The 14,689-nt window shown below is 50.4% G+C and overlaps 1 protein-coding gene across 1 annotated transcript in view; it reads right to left on the bottom strand.

Moving 5' to 3' along the window:
- The window catches only part of PCOLCE2 (procollagen C-endopeptidase enhancer 2), a 35,420-nt gene that overhangs the window by 3,348 nt on the left and 17,383 nt on the right, over nt 1-14,689 (bottom strand). Inside the window, exons 3-6 of the mRNA XM_056114181.1 lie at nt 9,247-9,502; nt 5,472-5,596; nt 3,774-3,910; nt 3,203-3,357 (exon numbers count right to left, since the gene is read on the bottom strand). Coding sequence (XP_055970156.1) covers nt 3,203-3,357; nt 3,774-3,910; nt 5,472-5,596; nt 9,247-9,502 — 673 coding nt within the window. The remainder of the gene's footprint in view (nt 1-3,202; nt 3,358-3,773; nt 3,911-5,471; nt 5,597-9,246; nt 9,503-14,689) is intronic.

Consider the following 14,689-nt stretch of genomic DNA (forward strand, 5'->3'; position numbering starts at 1 on the left):
TGCATTTTGAACCAGGAGATCTAAGATAATCCAAATTTAGCCTGCTCCTCTTCTTTATATAGAACTGGCCCTGAGGCCCCAAAATAGAGTCCCCGTGTGTCCCACTGAGAGGGCCCCCCGTCTAGCCTGACAAATCTGCCGCAGGGACGGGGGAGGCCCCGGGGAGGGCGCCCACATGCCCATCTCAGATGGCAAGTGCCAGGCCTGTGGGCAGCTGCCGCAGGTGCAGCTGAAACCTGATTAGGGGCCGCCGCCACTGACTATTTCTTTTCAACCTACCATGGGCTCGACGTATCTTTAAAACGAAGAAACAGACAGATGTAAGAGGAAAAACTAGCGAGAGAAACGGCGCTTCTCGGGGTTTCAGCTGCAAACACTTGGGGCTGTGGCCACCCACGGGTGCTGCTGACTCTCCAGCAAGGAGGGGGCGGTTGCTAACCCCCCCCCCACACACGTCACACAACCCACCTCCAGGCCTCACAGAATTATCTGGGTTAAAATGGAAGAAGTACCAAGGTTGAGAAGTCCCGAGTTAACATGAAGAAAAGATTTTGCCCCTTTTTTCATGAAAAATATTTTTATCCTTTCTAAAAGCATCCACTAGTTGTTCATTTCTCTCTGTAGCCACACACTCTTCATAGCCACACACTCTCCATGACACACACTCTCCATAGCCACACACTCTGTGGCCATACATGCTCCGTGACCAAACTCTCTGTGGCTATACACTCTCCGTGACACTCTCCGTGGCCACACTCTCCGTGACACACACTTTCCATGGCCACACTCTCCGTGACACACACTCTCTGTGGCCACATTCCGTGGCCACACACTTTCCGTGATACACACTCTTCATAGCCACACACTCTATAGTCATATGTGCTCTGTGGCCACACTCTCTGTGGGTATACACTCCGTGACACTCTCCATGGCTACACACTCTCCATGATACACATTCTCCGTGACACACTCTGACACACACGTGACACACACTCTCCGTGGCCACACTCTCCGTAACACACAGTCTCCATGACACACACTCTTCGTGGCCATACATGCTCCGTGGTTACACACTCTTTGGTTACACACTCTTTGTGACACTCTCCATGGCCACACTCTACGTGACACACACTCTCCGTGGCCACAGACTCTTCGTGATACACACTCTTCCTGACACACATGTGACACACACTCTCTGTGACACACATTCTCTGTGACACACTCTGTGACACACACGTGACACACACTCTCCGTGGCCACGTTCTCCGTGACACACTCTCCGTGACACACACTCTTCGTGGCCACAAACTCTCCGAGGCCACACACTCTCCGTGACACACACTCTCCATAGCCACACACTCTGTGGCCATACATGCCCCGTGGCCACACTCTCTGTGGCTACACACTCTTCGTGACACTCTCCATGGCACACTCTCTGTGACACACATGTGACACACACTCTGTGGCCACACACTCTCCATGACACACACTCTCCGTGGCACACATGTGACACACACTCTCCGTGACACACATCCTCCGTGACACACATGTGACACACACTTTCCGTGGCCACCCTCTCCGTGGCCACACACTCTCCATGGCCACACACTCCATGGCACACGCTCCGTGGCCACGACTGCTTTTCAGAGTCTCCCTCAGCACCTCTGTGCCCAGGTGCCTCCTCCTCGTCTCAGCAGGCGGCCAGGCCTAATTTTCTAGAGTCACAGAGTAGGCAAAGGAGCAGGAGCAGGTTTGAGGCAGGGAACTGGGCGACACTGCGTGGTGGGTTTCCTTTTAAATGTTGAGGCTCTGGAATCACTAGAGAAAGTGAAAGATCCACGCGCACCGTGTCCCATTAAGCTCATTAACACAGGCCCGCTGAAGGGAGGTGGCAGCAGCCCGAGGCAGTTTCCACCCCGACCACAAGGTGGCACACTTGCAAAGCGCCCAGAGGAGTCAGCCCTTCTAGAAGGGACTGTAGCACTGTTAACACTGTCCTCCCATTGTTCATCAATTTGCTCAATCGGGCCCAGAAACGTCTCCATTGTGAGACTTGTTGTTACTGCGTTTGGCATATGGAATATGGATACATATTTGATACATGTAACACATGTAACAAACACAGCTCCTTACACATGTAATAAACACAATTGTTACTGTGCTTGGCAAATCCAGTACCTCAGGGGGAGCTTGTCAGGCTTTGCCTGCGGTTGAGATACTCTTGGCAGTTTGTGGGGCTGTCCAAGAGGGGCAGAGGAATCGAATCTGGGCCGACTGGGTCAGCTACGGGCAAGGCAAATGCCCTACCGCTATGCTACCGCTCCAGTCCCTAGAAGGGGCTATTCAGGAGGAAAACCGGGCAAACTGGCTGGGGTCGGGGGTGCAGAGCTGGTCCACCAGGCAGGTGTTTGCTTGAGCATGGGCAACCTGAGTTCGATCTAACATCGCATATGGTTCCTTGAACCCTGAGCACAGCCTGAGCATCTGTGTTCTGGGTGTGGCCACCAAACCAAAAATAAACATTAAAAGTCTGGGAAGGAAGGAAGGAAGGAAGGAAGGAAGGAAGGAAGGAAGGAAGGAAGGAAGGAAGGTCCAAACTATTTCACTGTGACCAGAGCAGCTTCCTTCCCCTCTTTCCTCCTCCTAGGTAGATTTGGGAGGAGGCCTGACTCAGTCAGGTGAGCTGCCTTCCCTGTGCCCGGGACTCCCAGCCCAGTGCTCCCCAGATGCCTTCCGTTATACCAATTTTCTTTTATTTACTCCAATTTAAAAACAGCAATGTACTTTGTATACCATATTTGAAGTCACATGTTAGCTTCAATGAGAAAGAGGTGGGCATCGAGGCATGGAACATTACCTGAAATGCTACAATTGTGTGTAATGAAAATAAAACTAATATACACCAGGGAGGAAAATTTGAGGATTATAATGTCATGTGCCTATAGCAGAAGTTGCTAATGTGTAAATTGTCATAATTCTCTTACATGACATTAAAAGGTTATTAGGGCCTAAGGGTCCGGAGACCTTCTACCTTTCTTTCATTAATGGGGTCATATTACTCGCCTACCTACACTTTCATCTTCTTGCATTTATTTTAGTTTCAAGGGTCTTCCTCTTGTGTAATTTGCTTGTCTTTTTCTTCTAATTTCTACTACTGCCCCTGTTGGTTACAAACTGTAAAACAAAAGCCATCAAAGCTCACCTGTGGTCACGGGGACGGTGGTGGTGACAGGGGGAGCGGTCGTTGTCGGTGATTTTTTGGGTCTGAATTTGTAGTGACCGATAAAGCCATCTGCGGTTAAACTCAAGTCCGATAAAAACTGAATGAGAAGTTCATTTTTCTCAGATACAATTGGCCTAAAAGAGGAAAAAATATATGTAAACATCTAGCGAGATACATAAAATCCTAACTTCTAAAACGGTTTCTACAATGACTGACACAAAGTTCTCATTTCTGCAAGTATCCTGGCTCATGTTTATAACAGAGGTGTGTGTCCACGCCAAGGTTAAGTGGCACCCTCGGAAGTGCAGATTTCCCACTTCCGGTCACTTTCCAACACATGAATGCTGTGTTTGAACTCTGAACCATATGGGATACAACCCAGGTCTGCCACGCGCAAGGCAAATGCCCTCCCCACTGGCTATCGCTTGGTATTCTACATCATGGTACCTCAGGAAAGAAGAGGAACCATGAGCCACACTCCCACCATGGACACACTGCGAGCTGAGGGTTCCTCCTGAAGGCGGGGGTGGGCATCCCTGGGGCTACTCACGCAGGTGGACTGTCCCCGCAGAACTTGCCGATCCTCCTGGCGTCATCCACCTCGCCGCCGTTGTACACGGCCACGTAATCGTAGCGACAGTAGTTATCTCGCTCCACGTCAAACTTCTCGAACTTTAACTCGATCAGCTTGAGGGAAAGCGAAGCATTAGCTGGGCGGCCACAGACGGAGCTCTTCCTTTCCCCAGACCCTGAAGAACCCGGGGTCCCTTTGCAAAAGCGACACTGTGTCCCCGCTGGCTGGCTGTTTCTTCCTTAGCTAAGGAAACAGTGGGAGGTCTCTGGCTTTTAGCTTCTCACCCACCTGCACCGAAGGTGGCTGCCTTCGACTCAGAAGCTGAGACTTATAACCAGGAAGGTCTGGGACACACTATTTTTTTTTTTTTGCTTTTTGGGTCACACCCAACAATGCTCAGGGGTTACTCCTGGCAGTGCTCGGGGGACCATATGGGATGCTGGGAATCGAACCCGGGTCGCCGCGTGCAAGGCAAATGCCCTACCCGCTGTGCTATTGCTCCAGCCCCTGGGAGACACTCTATTTTTAAGAGTGAAAATAAAGATGAGTGTTGGGGCTGCGATCTAAGAATGCGGGTGTGTTCAAATCAATAACTTGCATGGTTTATGGCTTAACTGAATGCTTTTCCCTTAGAAGTGAGCATTAGGGCCAGAGCCACAGTACAGTGGGTAGGGCTTTTGCCTTGCATGTAGTCAGGTTCAGTTCTCCTGGGTTCAATCCCCGGCACCCCAAATGGTCCCCCAAGCACTATAGGGGCAATTCCTGAGTGCAGAGCCAGGAGTAATCCCTGAGCATCACTGGGTGTGACCCAAAAAGCAAAAAAAAAAAAAAAGTGAGCATCATGGCAAATAATTGTGTTAGTGATACAAAAATAAAACAGTTTAGAATAATTGTTTTAAAAACAATATCATAACATTCACTTTGTAGTAATGTATTAAAGTTTCATTAATTGCTTCGTAGGGACAGCTTAAAGTCCGCATCGACTCGATAACGTCTATCAAATCCCCAAGTGTCTGTCGTAATAATTATCACGAAGTTATTTTTAAATGTCTACGAAGTGTGGTCAATTCCCAAGTTAAGTTCTGCCCTACAATTAATTTCAGAAAGTGGTTCCCAGAGGGGGAAAACCCTACAGGACCACAAATGGATGAACACCAGCCCTTCTTTACGGATTGGCCCAGTCAGGGCGGGGTTCTCTGTGGGCCCCTGCACAGTGGTCTTTGAAACGACCAACCCGCCCACACTAGGCAGCTGGCTGTCAAAGAAACACTCGTTCTTGCAGCCATGAGGGGCGGACTCGCTCGGCGTTGTGAAGAGGAACATGGCGGGGGGGGGGGGGGGTGCCTGTGGCCGGGGCCCTGCACAGTGGAACCCAGGCCCGACAGCTGTGCCAGGCTGCCACAAGGTCCCTGTCCTTGGAGGCCTGTGTCCCCCCAGAAAGTCACTCCCACCTGCCCTGGGTCAAACGATGTCCCCTGGGATTTGCTTACCCTCTGCACAACAAAACCCACTTGGGGAACTGTTCCAATGTAACAGGAAGTTAAAGCCACACCTTTGCAAGTCAAATAATGTCAGGGTGCCTGATGAAGCTCCAAGTCCTTCCTGAGCACCTGTCCCGACTCCCAAGCACTGAGGCGGGGCCCTGCGACACAGCTTCCAGGGCTGGGGACTCACCTGGTTCTTAGGGGCCACGATGTGCCACACGCACGTGACACCTGCCGGATAGTCCCTCTCGGGCCAGTTGGGTGTTTTTAAGGAGCCAGAAGGTCGTTCGAGGCGTCCCCCGCAATACTGATCACCTGCAGCAGCGAATATTTAAAAATCCCAGTTTATATCCCACCTGTACAGCCATGCAAACGTGCAGCTGGCAAATGTGGGCTCTCGGGGGACGGGCAGGAAATGGAACCAATGGCAGACATTCTCAGAAGGCTGCGACCTAGAGGGGCTGGGGGTCGTCCCGCAGCTCAGCCCTCTTCCTCTCGCCCTCTCTGCCCAGACCTCCTTTCTTTTGTTTATCTCCTTAGTTGTATGCATCTATTTGCTTTCTAGGGGCAGTACCCAGTGGTGCTCAGTGAACACCTTGCAGCGCAGGGGAACCAACTCGAGGCCTTGGAATAACCTCGGACCCATCTCCCCAGCCCCCTTTCCTGTCTTGAGACAAAGCAAGACAAAACACTTCCACTTAGAGATCTTGCAGAACTCAGCAGAGGATCTAGACCTTAAGAACCTCCCAGCAATGGGACTGGAGTGATAGCACAGTGGGTAGGGTGTTTGCCTTGCACACAGCTGACCCTGGTTCGATTCCCAGCATCCCATATGGTCCCCCGAGCACCACCAGATGTAATTCCTGAGCGCATGAGCCAGGAATAACCCCTGTGCATTGCCGGGTGTCACCCCCCAAAAAATAAGCAAAAAAAAAAAAAAGAACCTCCCGATAAGGCCTGAGATATCAGAGGGGAAGGCATTGGCTTTGCCTCCCAATGGCCCAGGCTCAGTCCCCAGCACCACAAAGGGGCCCTTGAGCACAACTGGGAGTCATCCCTGAGCAGAGAGCCAATGCAAAAAGTCCTGAGCACTACCAAGTGAGGCTATCCCCCCAATACAAGAGAAAAAGCATTCTCAAGCAGAGGTGTACATATTAATTAATAAGTTTAAAACCATGGCCACAGACAATATTTGAATTAGCATTGTTGGTATGGATAATGCTTATTCTTAGGGAACTATTTGAGTGTTGGAGCGATAGCGCAGTGGGGAGGTCATTTTCCTGGCCCACGGCCAATCCAGGTTCGATTCCCAGCATCCCATATGGTCCTCCAAGCACCGCCAGGAGTAATTCCTGAGTGTAGAGCCAGGAGTAAGCCCTGAGCATCACTGGATGTGACCCAAAAAGGAAAAAAAAAGCAAACTATTCTAATAATGGGGGGGGCCGGTGGCGGTGGCAGTACTCCCAAGCAGTGCTGGGGGCCTTGAGGCCAGTCCTTGAGAGTCTCAGCTCACTGGGCGTGTGGTTTGATGCAGCTCCGTGACGTCCTGCCAGGCTCCGTGACGACCACCAGCACCCCCCGAGTTTCCAGCAAAGTGTGTTATGAAGCTTAGTACCACAAAGGGAACCGAACCAGGGTCAGGCTTTTCTCTCTTTAATAATTTTAGGAATTAAATGAGAGAGGGAGAGAGAGAGAGAGAGAGAGAGAGAGAGAGAGAGAGAGAGAGGAGAGATGATTGCCATAGAGGTAATCTGGGGTCAGGGGAAACTGGGGACATTGGGAAATGACACTGGTGGAGGGACGGGTGCTGGAACATTTTATGACAGAAACCCAATCATAGACAGCTTTGAAATGCTCTATTTCATGGTGATTCAATAAAAATATAATTTTTAAAAAATAATTTTAGGAGTTTTTTTTGCAAAAACAATGTTTACAAATTTTTAGTAACATGTAAAAGACCAAGAAGAAAATTCAAAAATTAGCCCAAATTGTATCACTTAAAAGTAACCATAATTGACAGTAGCAAGCACGTCCATGCAGACATCTCTCTATGAATGTACTGAAATGCTGATAATGATAGGAAGATACTTTATTTATTTGCTTGATTTATTATTTGCAGTGTTGGACATTTAACCCAGGGCTTCACGCATGCAAGTGCTCGACTGCTGGGGTATATTTCTGGCTGAAAGATATTTTAACGCCACGTTCTAAATCTAATTTTGCTTGGATATAGCTAATAACAAAAACCCTAAGTTGAAACTAAAGGGATGAATATACTTTAACATAGCATTTCTTTGACAAGAAGATGATCCTTCTTAAAAGAAACCTCTGAATTTAAGAAAAGGGATTTAAAAACTGTCGTTGGAATAACCTCTAAATTTCTTCATTCTGGGAAAACATCAAGCATATACAAAGTATACAAAAAGGTATTTCAAGCTCCCACATATCTATTTCCCACTCAGTTATGATCATTCGTTTCTTCCTTCATGTAGTATTGGTGCAGGTATTTGCTCACTTTTTGCATTTCTGAGATCTTTATCCACTTGGGGGTCTCAAAGTTTGCTCAGAGCGGCCCAGGGCCAAGCCTGGAGGTACGTGATCCACGGGGCCAGCAGTTCATTCCCCGGTCCAAGATGCTGCCCCAAGCCCTCACTTCTCAGGGACTCCCAGGGACCCGCCAACAGTGCCCGAGGACCCAGGATGCTCATTGGTACCAAGGACTGAGCTCAGGTTGGGTATGTGCTCGGCATGTGACATCACTGCTGCCCTCTCTCCTTCTGCTCAGTGAACTGAGTGAGTTCTGTGTGAATACCAGTCCTTCATTGGAACTTTGTGCAAACGTTTTCTCCCATTCTGCAAATTGCTTGTTCATCCCTTAGCAATGTCTTTTGGGGGCTGGAGCAATAGTGCAGCAGGTAGGGCATTTGCCTTGCACGCGCCATGATGGTTTTTGCATTTGCCTTGAACCTGCCCAGGTTCAAGTCCCAGCATCCCATAGGGTCCCCTAAGCACTTCCAGGAGTGATTCCTGAGTGCAAAGCCAGGAGTAACCCCTGAGTATCGCCAGGTGTGACCCCCCCCAAAAAAAAGCAATGTCTTTTTATAAGCAAGTCCTTGAAGGACGTTGTTTTGTTGTTGTTTTGGGGCTACCACCGGAGACACTTGGCTGACTCCTGGCTCTGTGCTCAGAGGTCACTCCAGGAGGGCTCGAGGGACCCTCTGCTTTTATATTGACAAGTCAGAGGTGGGCTCTGCTTTGTTTAGTTTGGGGGCCACTTCCAGCAGTGCTCAGGACTTACTCCTGGCTCTTATGCGCAGGGGTCACTCCTGGCAGCGCTCAGGGAACCAGATGGGGTGCTGGGGATCAAACCTGGGTCAGCCCCACGTGAAGTGAGGTTAGCAGACCTTCCCCATCGCCCAGAGACTAACCTTTCTCCACTCCCCATCCCAGAAGGCTTACGTCGGGGACAGAGCAATAGCACAGTGGATAGGGTGTTTCCCTTGCATGTGGGCCGACCCGGGTTTGATCCCCAACGTTCCATGTGGTCCCCAAAGCACCCCAGGAGTAATTCTGGAGCGCAGAGCCAGGTGTAACCCCTGAGCATTGCTGGGTGTGACTCAAAAAAAGGAAGAAGAAGAAGGAGGAGGAGGAGGAGGAAGAAGAGGAAGAAGAAGAGGAAGGAGGAGGAGGAAGAAGAGAAGAAGAGGAGGAGGAGGAGGAAGAGGAGACGGAGAGGAGGAGGAGGAGGAGGAGAAGAAGAAAAGAAGAAGAAGAAGAAGAAGAAAGAAGAAATAATAATATGTCATCACTGAGTCCTCCGCTGGCCCCTTACGATGCTCTTCCTGTGTCCTGGTGGCTCTGATTCGCTCTGCTAGGGAGGGAGGGACCCCTGGACGGGGGGCCAGGACAGAGTCTGGACACTGGCCTTCCTACCCTGGCCCGCGCCACCCCAGAACCATCCATACCTCTCTCATTGGGCTCGGAGGCAGTGAACATGGCCATGAAGCCGTTCCCCGCTGTGTTGGCGTCGGAGATCATCTGCACCATCATCTTGTTGCCACTGGACACCAGGGCGCCTGGCCGGAAGGTCCCGCAGAAGCGGCCCAGCCGCTGGCTGCCCGCATGGCCGTTGTACACGTCCACGAAGTCATAGCGACACAAGTTGTCACTCTCCAGGTCTATGAACCGGAAGGTGAGAACTACCACTTTCCCCTGTGGAACCTGCCAGGGAAAGGGCGGTGGGCACAGGTCAGGGGAGAGCCAGGGCTGCCCGCCGCTGTCTGAGAGCAGACGGCTCGAGGCCCGCCCAGAGAGAAGGCAGCGGCTATAGGTTTTTGTTCTGTTTCCCCATGATGCGTTCCGAACCAAACACACAGACCTGCTGACTCTCTTCCCTCAAAGCCCAGACTCCTCTGGGGACACAGACTGAACCCCGGGAGTTTATCCCCCCGCAGCCGCAGACAGTGAGCACCAGCCACAGCGCACTCACAGGTCACAGCGCACAAAGAAACTATTGCTGATGGCCCGGCACGTGGGCACAGCACCCACACGTCGTGCTTTGCAAAGAAACGTCCAAAACGTCCCACACGGATACAGCAGAACAGCCACGATAAGCAGGAAGTTCCTCCGAGGCGCCAAGGGAAGCAATAGTTGGACAAACGTGTTATTGATTTCTAGAGAATTCGCCTCTCCCTCTGGGTCCTGAAAAAAATCCAGATCTCACTGATGATGTTAACTGGGTGACTACTGGACGGTCTCTTCTTCCTAGGAGAAATCTTTATATACAAGGCAGGGATAAAGAGAGAAGTCTTCTCTTCATCAGAAATTTTTTAATGAATCATTATGAGGTACAGTTACAGATTTACAAACTTTCATGATTACATTTCAGTCATACAATGATCCAGTACCCACCCCTCCACCAGGGCCCATTCTCCACCACTGATGTTTCCAGTATCCCTCCCACCACCCCCACCCCATCTCCCCCACCCGCTTCTGTGGCAGGCACTTTCCCTCTTTCTCTCCTGTTGGGTGTCATGGTTTGCAATATGGGTAGTAAGTGGCCATCATGTTCAGTCTGTAGTCTACTTTCAGCATGCATCTCATCCTGAGCGAGCCTCCAAGCATCATTCACTTAGTGGTCCCTTCTCTATCCCAGCTGCCTCCCCCCCCCCCACCCCGCCCCGGCTTCCAAGCCATGGAGCGATCCTCCTGGCACTTATCTCTATTATCCTTGGGTGTTAGTCTCCCATTCTGTTACTTTATATTCCACAAGTCTCAGAAGATTCTTTTGTACCATCCTTCCTCCACTGAATTATTATTTTTCGTTGTGGTGGTTTCTTTTTGGGGAATGCATTTGGCAATGCTCCCGGCTCTGTGTTCAGGGCTCACTCCTGGTGGTGCCGGGGGACATATGGGAGCCGGTTTGGCTTCGAGCTACTCTTCTGCCAGGGCCTGAGCAGGGCAGTAAGCGGGGTTCGTTGGCGCCTGCCCAGCCTCTCCCCTGCACCCGTTCCCTCGACTTTCCTCACCCTCACGAAGATGCATATCTTTGAAGAGAAACTTGATTGTTCCAAGCCTTTGTCTGTGCAAACAGTGCAGAAACTCGATTAAGATGCTTTCTCCGGTGGCCATTAGACAAAGCAGCTGCCTGGTGTGATTACACGGACCAAGGAGATGCATTATCTGACTGGCAGGGAAGGGAAAAACACAAAGCAGTTCTAGGCTCCTGTGTTTTTCCTGTCAACAGTCGAGTCCTGTGCGGGCCAGAGCCCAGAGTTATGAGGCAGCGTGACCTCGGCTCACCCCAGGCCCCTGGGGGGCTTTACTGTCCCCAGGAACACTCCAAGCCTCTCTCGGAGGCTGCCGCCAGGGAAAAAGGGGGGCTGTGTGGGGAAATGCTGTTTTGCATTTTCAAAATCCTCTGAGCAACATGCAAATGGGAAGTGGCTGAAGAAGGAGCGCCTGGCCGCCCTTCCTCACGGGGCAAAAAGATCCGTTTCTCCTAAAGCCATCATGCCCCCTCGGGAGATAGTTCTCTCCCGCAAATGGGCTCTGCAGAGGGTCTGCTCCATAAGGCAGACCCCTGAGCACAGAGTCAGCAGGAAGGAGGAGGAGAGGGGAGGGGTTACCAACTCCCGGAGAAGGCCTCACCCCATGTGACCAACGCTATTTTTTTAAAAAAATTTTTTATTAGTGAAACACTACGAGGTACAGTTATAGACTTACAAATTTTTTGTGCTTGGGTTTCAGTTATACAATGATCAAGTACCCATCCCTCCACCAGTGCCCATTTCCTACCACCACAGGTCCCAGTATCCCTTCCCCCCCCCCATTCCCCCCCCCCCCCCCCATACCACCCTGTCTCTGTGGAAGGGCATTCCCTTTTGTTCTCTCTCTCCTTTTGGGTGTTGTAGTTTGCAACAGAGGCATTGAGTGACAATCATGTTTGGTCTATAGTCTACTTTCAGCATGCTTCTCCCATCCTGGGAGGATCCTCCCAACACCCTCTATTTGGTGCTCCCTTCTCTATCTGAGCTGCCTTTTCCCCTAGCACGTGTGACTGGCCTCCAAGTCATGGAGCAAAATTCCTGGTACTAGTCTCAGCCACTCCTGGGTGTTAGTCTCCCATTATATTACTTTATGTTCCCCAGATGAATGCAATCTTTCTGTGTCTATCCCACTCTTTCTGACTCATTTTGCTTAACATGATACTTTCCAGGTAGTACAACTTGTATGTAAATTTCATGACTTCATCTTTTCTAACAGCTACATAATACTCCGTTGTGTAGATGTACCAAAGTTTTTTTAACCAGTCATCTGTTCTCAGGCACTCAGGTTTTTTCCAGATTCTGGCTATTGTAAAGAGTGCTGCAATGAACAAACAAGTGCAGATGTTACTTCGACTATACTTTTTTTGCCTGTCTGGGATATATTCCCAGGAGTGGTATTGGTGGGTCAAATGGGAGCTCAAATTCTAATTTTTTGAGAATCGTCCATACTGTTTTCCAAAAGGGTTGGACCAGTCGGCATTCCCACCAGCAGTGAAGGAGGGTCCCTTTCTCGCCACATCAGCGCCAGCACCAGTTGCTTTTGTTCTTTTGGATGGGTTCAAATTTCTTTTTCATTTTATTTATTTATTTTTGCCTTTCTGGTCACACCCGGCGATGCTCAGGGGTTACTCCTGGCTCTGCACTCAGGAATTACTCCTGGCAGTGCTCAAGAGACCATATGGGATGCTGGGAATTGAACCCGGGCCGGCCGTGTGCAAGGCAAATGCCCTACCCGCTGTGCTATCACTGCAGCCCCCTCCAGTGAGAGATGTTGTGGGGTCCTCCACAGACCATCTCCTGGGACCAAAATGTCCCCTCGGATGTCTGTCTGGTTTGCTTGGGTTTGATGTGGTTTGGCTTTGGGGTCACATCCTGCAATGCTCGGGGCTAACTCCTGGTTTTGCTCTCAGGGATGAGTCCTGGCAGGGCTTGGGGGACCATATGGGGTGCCGGGGATGGAACCCGGCTCAGCCGTGTGGAAGACAAGCACCTGAAGTGCATCTCTGCTGTTTCCGTGATCAACCCTGAAGTTCTTCCAAGTACAAAAAGGAAGACACAGCAGCGTTTACCTGAAGGCTGAGTCACACCAGGGATCCGGAGTCCACAGTCCAGTTTGTGCCAAGAGGGAGGGCAGGGGACCCAAAGAGGCATGCTGGATGGAATAACACACTGGCCACCGGGCTGAGGACAGCAAACGCACTGGCCTAGAACGGGCTCTTCTCACTACAGATTTCTCAACCAGGCCCAGCTGAGGAGAGCCTGAGCAGAAACAACTTCCCTGAAGGCGGGAAGCTCTGCTTTGTTTATGGAAGAATGGATCAAAGGGAAACCCAGCCAACACCTGGGGAGACGCAGACTGCAAGCTGGCACCTTCAAGAGAGGTGTAAGCAGAGCCCTGGAGTCCCTGAGCACTGAGATTTAGGTGGCTGGGAAGGAGGGAAAGGGGAAAGAAATGTGGCTGTGTCAGGAGCTGGAGCCATAGCACAGTGGGTACTGCTTTTGCCTTGCACGTGGTCGACCTGGGTTCGATTCCCAGCATCCCAAATGGTTCCCCTGAGCACTGCTAGGAGTAATTCTTTTTTTTTTTTTTATTAGTGAGACACCATGAGGTACAGTGGTAGACTTACACATTTTGTGCTTGGGTTTCAATTATACAATGATCGAGTACCCATCCCTCCACCAGTGCCCATTTCCCACCACCAGGAGTAATTCTTGAGTGCATGAGCTGGGAGTAACCCCTGTGCATGACTAGATATGATCCAAAAAGAAAAAAAAACAAAAACAAACAAACAAACAAAAAAACACCTGAGCATCGCAAAACCCCAAACCAAAAATATTAATATCTGTTCATTGAACTGTAAACAGCTGCAGAGTGTGGGGAAGAAGATGCCTGCCTTGCATCCCGCAGACCCTGGTTTGAATCTCCAGCACTAAAGCATCAGGGAGCACGCCTCAGCACAGAGCAAGGAATAGGCCCTGAGTTCGGCAGGGTATAACCCCCCCCCAACAAAACGAAGCCCCAGAGAGAAACTGGTAATGCAGAGGTGTGCAGCAAACTTCCGGTAAGGAGGAAATACCTGCAACGCATCTATTTTAGGTAAGCGCTTATATGCAGAGTAAAGAGCAATGTTAAATTAATGATTAAAGACAAACAGTCCAATAAAATCCAGGCGATGAAGACACAGGCAGATACTTCACAGAGAAAGGCCAGGATGCAGACGGAAAACAGACCTCATTAGTCACCAGGGACATGCAACCTGAAAGGCTACTGGTGCATACCGAGCAAGCCTCCAGGGCAGCTAAAATTAGAACCACTGATAACACCCCAGGCCAGAACCCAGCGAACAGGAGCTGCGGCCCTCACTGGTGGGGGTGGAAAGACAGCAAAAAAATCTGGAGGCTGACCTGGAGGTTTCTTAGAAAGTCAGGCCCAGTCCTGGGACATGACACAGCAATTCTACGCCCAGGCCTCTATACCCGAGAAAGAAAAAGATGTGCAGGTAACGTCTGTGCTTCAGGAGCCTGATGCAGTGGCTAACAGGGACTCAGAGCCCCAACCCCACAACACCAGGACGTGCATCAACCAAGGAATAGAAGGAGAATGGTGGTGCGTGCACACACAAAGTCCAAACTACGAATACACACAACGCTGAAACCCAGCACTGTGCTGAGCGAAGATGAAGGGAAAATTAACGTTTATAAAGTTTCACAACGGGGGGCCGGAGCAATAGCACAGGGGTAGGGGGTTTGCCTTGCACGTGGTCAACCCGAGTTCGATCCTTGGCATCCCATATGGTCCCCCAAGCGCTGTCAGGAGTAATTCCTGAGTGCAGAGCCAGAAAAACGCATCTGTAGGTAT

Source organism: Sorex fumeus, unplaced genomic scaffold (assembly GCF_029834395.1).
Source record: "Sorex fumeus unplaced genomic scaffold, SorFum_2.1 ptg000024l, whole genome shotgun sequence".
NCBI classification, from domain to species: domain Eukaryota; kingdom Metazoa; phylum Chordata; class Mammalia; order Eulipotyphla; family Soricidae; genus Sorex; species Sorex fumeus.